The following is an 8,815-nucleotide window of genomic DNA, read 5'->3' on the forward strand; positions in this document are numbered from 1 at the left end:
AAAATATTACAGTGTGTCCTCATCCACATTATTCACCGGATCTAGCACCATGTGACTTCTGGCTCTTCCCCAAAGTCAAAATGATTCAGGACATCAAGGCAGCCATGATAGCGCAACTAAAGACACTCACAAAAAAGGACTTCCAGAACTGTTTCAGAAAGTGGCAAAAATGATGCAATAAGTGTGTTCGAAGCAAGGGGGAGAATTCTGAAGGGGATTAATGGCAATATGTCTTTTACTGTAATAATTTTTTTTAATTAAACATTCACCATGGTTTATCACACCTTGTATATTGCTAAGTCTGCAGATCCAGAGCTGATCTCCAAGTCTTCTCCTTTTTTCTGGTGCATCATATAGTAGATAACATAAATTCTTCACAACCACATTAGAGATATATATTCTTCAACCACAAAAGTTTAAAAATATATTTCACTGTTTACTGCTACAAAAACTTAATGGACACTTCACCTTGCTACCATTGTGAATAAGCATATGTACACATATTATAGTCAGGGGAAAAAAACGCTTTGTACCCAAGATAAAAATAACAGTTCTACTCTGTTCCCTCAAATATATAAAATTTTAAGAATTTCCTTTAAATTACTGACACCCTAATAAAAATAACTCTATTTTTGCAATGGTGATGTCTGAAGATACACTTGGATGTGAGAAAGTGGCAGATTTTTTCATCTGGAACTGACTTCTGTAACCTCAGTAACCTTAGAAATCTTGTGGGGTATCTTCCCTTTAAATAATTTTGGTATAAAATTTGCTTCTAAATCGGCTGTCTTGAAACATTTTGTAAGTATACTTCTTTTTCTCAATGCTTTTGTTAGCTTTTCTTTCAAATACTCAGTTTTTAGTTATTGTCCAACAATTAGCCAGATGAGAGCCATAATATAATTTATGAGACAAAGCATTTATTAAGTAAAATGAAACTTATTACAAAATAAACATAGTGACAGAGTGAAATTAAGAATTATAAGTGGACTTATATACAAAGAATATTATGAGAATAAGTATAATACTTATAAACTGGAAACAATGTTATCTCCTGAGAATTCACTTGATTCTATTTTTTCCAATATCTACCTGAATTTCTGCAGAAATAGTTTTAATCCATTCATCTACTGTCTTTCTGATCCGAATCTTCTCTGACATCTCTCTACAAAAGAGAAAAAAAAAAGTTTTCTTAAATTATCATTTAAACATCCTCAGAACAGGACCTGGATCAGATCTCTTATCTAGTTTTAAATGTACTATATGTAGCCCTATGCCTTTCATCTGAAAAGGAAAAACAGTTACTGGCTTTCATCAACTGCTTGAAGGATGTCTGAAAAGCACATGTAGATCCCAGAAGATATATACCAAAGTGAGAAACATAATGAAAGGGAAAACTTAAATATGTAAAAGTAATAGCAACATGTGTAGGTCCAACTTTCAACTTTAAGTCCATATCATCAAAGGCAATAAAGAACCTTTTCTGAATATTAAAACACATTAAGCAAAATGAATTGTTAAGGAAAAAATTAAGAAAGCCTTTAAAACTGGCAGCTTTATATAACTTTGGGATATCAACGTCCTGCCTCACCTGTTGGTACACAGAGTATTGATAAATGAATACATGGCAGCTCCATTCTTTGCACGAATAATAGCTTCCAGGTTTTCTTCAAGTACTTTTTTATTGTTTTGTACTCCTCTCAAAATCTTCTCAGCATCTTTTAATATGGATCTCGTACTGTTTGTGTGAAGCTTAATGGAATTCTGTGGAAGATCAGCAAGCCTCGACATGATCAGAGATTCTTTTGGCTTAAAAGAAAAAAAAAGTAAAAAATGTTACCATGTAAAACTCATATTATTATTGTAATCCAAAGAAGAGCTGTTATTATAGTTGGTGCCATACAGTATGCCAATACATTATAAGGACTCAATTTGTCAAATTTAAGAGCTATAAAAGAATACTTGGAAATGAAGGCTTCTTTCTATTTAGAAGTACTAATGTGAATGTTAAGTGAACTCAATAAACAAGGGCCATCTGCAGTTCTCTCTCCCCTTTCCTTCTTCTCCAACAGAAGCTGAAAAACTAGAGAGGGCATATGGCTCAGTCTTAGCCAAGGAGGAGGAAGTAGAATTCACGTGGTGAGGGTTTCTGGGAAAGTTTTGTAAAGAGAACAAACTGGGTTCACATGTTTTTTTGTTGTTGTTATTGTTTTCCAGTGCTTTGTCTTCATCTTTCCTCTTGCTTTCTATCTTGATAACCTTTTTATTTCTTCAAAATGTTTTCCTTTACTAATCAACTCCAATATCCTGTTCCCTCTTTACCTGGAGTATGCTATTTGTTTCTTTCCTCTTTTGGCCAAGATCATGAAGAACATCATCAGACTTCTGCACAGTCACTTTAGCTGTTCCTGGTTCTTCACAGGAAGGAAATTTTTGAGAGAACAGAGTATCAATGCTGTAAAAGATTTAAAAATAAAGTTTCCTAAATTGTCATGAATTCAGAAAACATTTGATTATATACATCTTTGATACATTCTCAGTTATATGAATTCTAAATGGTGTCCTGTTAAAACTGTACAATGAAATTAATCAATTATAAGATTAAACATATGTAACAGAAAATCATAGGAGACAAAATTACTCAGACCAGACTGGTTTAGGCATAATAGGAAAACAGCAGAATAAGGTTTTATTTTGAAGAAGCTGAAGTGCAGAAGCACTTTCAGAATAGTTGAGTAAGAACTTCTAAAAACCCACTCCTGCTTAAGAACAAAGAAAACAAAATAGTTAAAATAGCAAAAATGGTCAAAAACAGCTTTTTAAGAACTCTGGAAATTAAACTAAGGCTTGCAAACCCAAGAAACATGAATGAAGAAAATGGCTGACTCTGAGTAAGAACAGGAGGATATATGGCATTTTAAAGTTGCCCCATTCCCAGTGCCTTTTCCCCAACCCTGTGGTAGCCTTGAAAACCAATAGCCTTACAACCACTACAAAGGGCAGAACGGGTTTGGAGCTCCTCAGAAAGTCCCATTCACGAAGTTTCTCTTTATTTGACCTGACTCAGAGCTAATCCAGTGAGAAACCCTATTCCCAGGTCATTTTTCAAAAACAGTGGCAATTGCTAAACATCTTAGCTGCCTTAGGTGGTCATATCTTAATCAGGCAAAGAAGAGGATTGCCAACAAACTAAAAATTGGGTAAGGAAATATCCATGGTGCAGCTTTGAAAAGTTCCAACACATTACTGGGGATCTAGAAGGTCATGTGCATGTACAGGGCTATGTGCATACTCAAGAAAGACCTGAAGGGCCAGCCAAGTTGTTCAGTTGGTTAAGAGCGCGAGCTCTGAGCAATAGGGTCGTCGGTTCAATTCCCACATGGGCCAGTGGGCTATGCCAAGCTGAGCTGCCAGCAGGTAGCAGGATGGCTCAGCTGGTAAGACCACGTGCTCCTAACAACAAGGCTGCCAGTTCAACTCCTGCATGGGATGGTGGGCTGTGCCCAGAATGGCGACTAGACCTGGAACTGAGCTAGCTGCATCCTCCACAACTAAGACTGAAGGAAAACAACTTGGCTGTTCCTTCTCCAATTCCCCAACATTGTTTTCCTTCCCCAATTCCCCAATAAAATCTTAAAAAAAAAGAAAGACAGACAGACAGAAAGAAAGAAAGAAAGAAAAAAAGAAAGCAAGAAAGAAAGAAAGACCTGAAAAGGGCCTAATCTCACATCTGCCTGACCTTGAAGCTCTGTGCAAATAGAAAGTTAAGGCTAAGAGAAACTTATAAACTTCCGGAGCACTGAAGATGTGCTCCAACACACACACACACACACACACACACACACACACACACAGCCATTTGGCAGAGAGGGAGACTTAATCGTTCAAGGTAGTTAAGGAAATCTCTTTCCACTCATTAGCAGACTTAGCTAACCGAATAAAGACTTGCTACACATGACAAAGGATATAGACTTTGCAGAATTAGTCCAGAAAAGACTATCAAGAACAACAACAAACACTGTGGGGTGGAGGGGAGAAGCATCTGATTTCTAGAGTTGCTACATTATATCATTGAAAATGTCCAATTTTCAACAAAAAGTTATAAGACACACAGAGAAGCAGGAAAGTATAGCTCAGACACAGAAAGCATAGTCAACAGGAACAGTCCTTGAGGAACCCTTAATGTTGGACTTATTAGACAAAGACTCTAAATTAGCTATATTAAACTAAAGGACGCTATGCTCAAAAATTAAAGGAAAGTATAAGAATGACGTCTCACCAAATAGAGAATAGCAATCAAAATAGTTTTTTTTAAAGGATTAAATACAAATTCTGGAGTTGAAACATACAATAATTGAAATGTAAAATTCACTAGAGGGGCTAAACAGAATATTGGAGTTGACGGAAGAAAAAAAAAATCAGTGAACTTAATTAAGATGGATTAACTGAATTCTCCAGTCTGAGGAACACAGAGAAAAAGGAATGAAAAAAATTAAGACACCTGTGGGCCATCATCAAGCATACCAACATACAACATAGTCCCAGGAGAGAACAAAAAAGGTCATGTGCACTATTTAACTATCTAAGGAAATAACAGCCAAAAATTCCCCAGATTCAGTGACTATTAATCCACTCATCCAAGAAGCTCAACAAACTCCAAGGAGGATAAACTCAGAGATCCATACTTAGACACATCACAATCAAACTGTCAAAACCCTAACACAAAGGGAGAATCTTGAAGGCAGTGAGAGAAAAATGACTCATATACAAAGATTCCTCAAAAAGATTAACAGTTTACTTCTCATCAGAAACCAGGAGTCCAGAAAGCAGTGAGAGGACATGTTCAAACTGCTGAAAGAAAAAGAATATCAACAAAAAATTCTATATCCAGCAAAACTCTCCTTCAAAAGCAAAAAATAAAGACATCCCCAGACTAACAAACAGAGAATTGATCACTAGCAAACCTACCTTACAGGAAGGAAACACTAAAGGGGGTCCCTCTGGGTGGTTTTTTATAAAAGGACAATAGACACTAACTCAAATCCATGTGAAGAAATAAAGAGTACTGGGTAAAGGTTAACTATACAGGTAAAGACAGCATAAACTTTATTTTTGTTTATAAACTTTTTCTTCTATATGATTTAAAAGACAACTGCATAAAGCAATAATTATCAAGCTGTACAGATGGGCTTATAAAGTATAAAGATGTAATTTGTACAACAATAATAGCAGGAAGAAAGGGGGGGGATAAACCTATATTCGAGCAAAGTTTTTGAATCCTATTAAAATTAAATTGGTATTAATCCCAACAGATTGTTTTAAATTAAAATTGAATTGTAATCCCTAGGGCAATCACTAAGAAAATAACTCAAAAAATATAGTCAAAGAAACAAGGAATTAAAACGTTATACTAGAAAATATCTATTTAATATAAAAGAAGGCATTATGTAGGAAAAGTGGAATAAAAAAAGACCTAAGGCATACCAAAAACATAGCAACATGGCACACATACACCTTTATTGGTAGTTACATTCCATGTAAATGGACTAAAATGTACAATGTCTCCACATGAAGTTACTAAAATGTGGCTAATTTAGTTTTTATTACTGTAGTTTTCATGATATTCAAAATAAATAAATTATTGTCTAGATTTACTTAATTAAGTAAAAAAATTACTTAAATAAAAAAAAACTTTTTATTATGTAAAATTTCAAACATACACAAAAGTAGAAAGATTATGACCTCCATATAGCCTATTCCATGTTTAATTACAGTAGTCATTAACTCATGGCTGTCCTCATTTTATTTATACTCAATCCAGTTACCCCTACCCTGCACTGTATTATTTTTGAAGCAAATCCCAGACATCATTTCATCAGAAATGAATACTATGCATTCATTAGAAACTAATCAATATGCATTTTAATAAAATGAGACATATTCATCTTACAATTATATTAAAGGGGAAAATATATTAGCAAAAGAAAATAGTAATGAAATCTAAGATGATTTTCAAAAGCAATGTTATAAATTTGTTAAAATTCCTAAAGAAATTTTAGAAATATGAACAAAGCTCTTTTCAATCTATCTTTTACTCAAATCTCTTGTTTTTACCTGTCTTTTCTCTCAGGTTTCCATTCTATTTTTGATCTAGTTAGTGAGGTTTTGTCTGAAGATTCACTTATTCTTGTCAAAGAATCTTGGTCATTCAAAATTTGTTCCAATAGTCTTACATTCCCTACAATAAAAGAAATATATTATCATTTTTTCAAGTACTAATTCATTTTTCTCTTATATAACATCTCACATATATTTGTACTAAATTAGCTTCTTATGATAATAATCTACTCTATAATGTAGGCTATAAGTACACTCGTCAAATAAAACTAAATATTTATAACTCATGAAACTATACCAGTAAAAGTTTAGGTCTGAGTTTACTTCCATCACAAAAACAGGGAATTTTAGAGTTGGCTTGGGACACCAGCTCTGAGCAGCAGGGCCCCGGTTTGGATCCCACATGAGGGCCAGTGACGCTGCACCCTCTACAGCTAAGATGGTGAACAACAGCTCGACCTGGAGCTGGGCTGCCATGAGTGGCCAGCGACGGTGTAGGCTGCAGCCCCTGCTGCAGTGGGCTGCCGTAAGCTACCGTGTGTGGCCAGCAGCCAGCGTGCGCGGCCAGAAGCTGGTGTGTGCTGTCGTGAGCTGCCCTGAGCAGCCGTCCAGAGGCCAGCGACCTATCTGCCTCACCCAGGAAGAGCGCAATGATAATACCAACATGGGCCAGTGAAGCAGCCTCCTCCACAACTAGACAGAACAAAAGGACAGCAACTTGTCTGTTCCCCTTCCCCCAATTCCCCAATAAAATCTTTTTTTAAAAAAAGGGAATTTTAAAGAGAAATGTTTTCTTCACAGCAACTATTAGTTGAATCTTCCCTTTAGTCTCATCTTTAATGGGACTATGTCATATTTCTTTTTGTGTGTGTGAAGTCAGTTTTTTAAAGATTTTATTATTTTTTAAATTCCTTAAGACTCCTTAAATGTGTCCAAGACAAGATTTAAATGCATTTATATGATTCCAAGAATAAAAGCTTATACTTAACATTTTCACTTTTACTAGAAGGACTATATTTTTCTAAAAGGACTATATTTAAGGGTCTTAATTATTTCAGCTCACTTATAAAAATTAATATTTGAGCACTTTTTCCTACTGAACACAGTAATAAATGTTAAATTTCTCTGAGCTTTATTATTGAAATTCACATCTAAAAACAATATAAGGAAACATGCTCCAAAATAATCAGCAAAGCATTATTTTTTATTTATTAAAAACAAAATTTGTTCATTAAAGTTTGAAGTAATAACCTGTAGAAGATAGTCAGAATGTAATTATAAATGTATATCTCTAATTCTTTTTATGAAGAATCTAAAGAAGCTTGATTTGCTCAGTATCATTTAAAGAAAAATACTAAAAATAGAAATCCTACTTTAGTTACTATGAGGCACATTAGAAAATTATAAATCATGAGTGTCAAAATCTGTTTGTTTCTAATTTGATATAGGTCTAGTAAAAGTAGTGGGTACTAATAATAATTGCTTAATTACCTGTATGACCTGACATCTCCATATTTTCTTTTTCTTCCCCAGGATTTTCCCTCTTTGATATCTTACCATCCTTTGAAACAGGTACAGGAGCAAACCTGCGAGGTGCTGGTGTCTCCAAAGGAGATGTCTGTTTATCAAAACCCCTATCTTCAACCTCTCTTGAAGGTGCTTTAAAAGAAAATAAAGAAAAAAATAAATTTAACTTATTTTTTAAAAAACTTTATGAATTGTAAGGTCCAGTCAAGATAGCACAGAAAGTAGATGCTGTGCTTTCCTCTCCATGACCACATTAAAATTACAACTAAATTATAGAACAATCAACCTGGAGAACCAGCTAAAAACTAGCCAAACAGAAATCTGTTAACTAAGAATATACAGAAGTCACACTGAGGGCCAGCCTAGTGGCTCAGTTGGTTAAGAGCGCGAGCTCTGAGCAACAGGGTCGCTAGTTTGATTCCCACATAGGCCAGTGAGCTGCGCCTGAGCTGAGCCACCGCTGAGCTGCCAACAGGTGGCAGGATGGCTCAGCTGGTGAGAGCATGTGCTCCTAACAAGGTTGCTGGTTTGACTCCTGCATGGGATGGTGGGCTGCCCACCCACAACTAAGATTGAACACAGCACCTTGAGCTGAGTGGCAGCGAGCTGTCGAGGGGGAGCCGGATGGCGCCTGGACTTGGACCTGAGCTAGTTGCACTCTCCACACCTAAGACTGAAGGATAACTTGGCTGTTCCCCTTCCCCAATTCCCCAACACTGTTCCCCTTCCCCAGTAAAGTCTTCAAAAAAAAAAAAAGAAGTCATATTGAGACTGTTAAAAAAAAATAAGTTTATGGTAAACACACACAAAAAAGGAAAAAAGAGTATAAAACACTCCATGTAGGCACACACAAAAAAAAGTGTATTAGCAAATAGCTATCATTCATGCTTTGACTCATTTCCTAAACCAAACAAAAAACAAGATAGTTAAGCAAGAATAAATCAATTTGTGCTTCTTCAAATTTCAATTTGATGACAATAAACTCTATGCTTCTTGATTTAAAAAACCTTTACATTGTAGAGTGTTACTCTTCCCCATATTTCAAAAATAAAACCAGGGCTGGCCAAGTGGAGCGATGGTTAAGAACTGGCTTGGGATGCCAGAGGGCCCCGGTTCGGATCCCACATATGAGGGCCAGTGACACTGCCCTCCACAGCTAAGATGCTGAACA

General features: G+C 35.6%; 1 protein-coding gene across 3 annotated transcripts in view; it reads right to left on the bottom strand.

Annotated features, from left to right (window-relative positions):
* Positions 1–8,815, bottom strand: part of KIAA0586 (KIAA0586 ortholog) — a 93,834-nt gene that overhangs the window by 64,787 nt on the left and 20,232 nt on the right. For all 3 annotated transcript variants that reach the window (XM_019644743.1, XM_019644751.1, XM_019644732.1), the window contains exons 9-13: positions 7,609–7,776; positions 6,115–6,238; positions 2,323–2,455; positions 1,592–1,809; positions 1,093–1,165 (exon numbers count right to left, since the gene is read on the bottom strand). In XM_019644743.1, the coding sequence (XP_019500288.1) occupies positions 1,093–1,165; positions 1,592–1,809; positions 2,323–2,455; positions 6,115–6,238; positions 7,609–7,776 (716 nt within the window). The remainder of the gene's footprint in view (positions 1–1,092; positions 1,166–1,591; positions 1,810–2,322; positions 2,456–6,114; positions 6,239–7,608; positions 7,777–8,815) is intronic.

The sequence above is a fragment of the Hipposideros armiger genome, unplaced genomic scaffold (genome assembly GCF_001890085.2).
Source record: "Hipposideros armiger isolate ML-2016 unplaced genomic scaffold, ASM189008v1 scaffold_5, whole genome shotgun sequence".
NCBI lineage: Eukaryota > Metazoa > Chordata > Mammalia > Chiroptera > Hipposideridae > Hipposideros > Hipposideros armiger.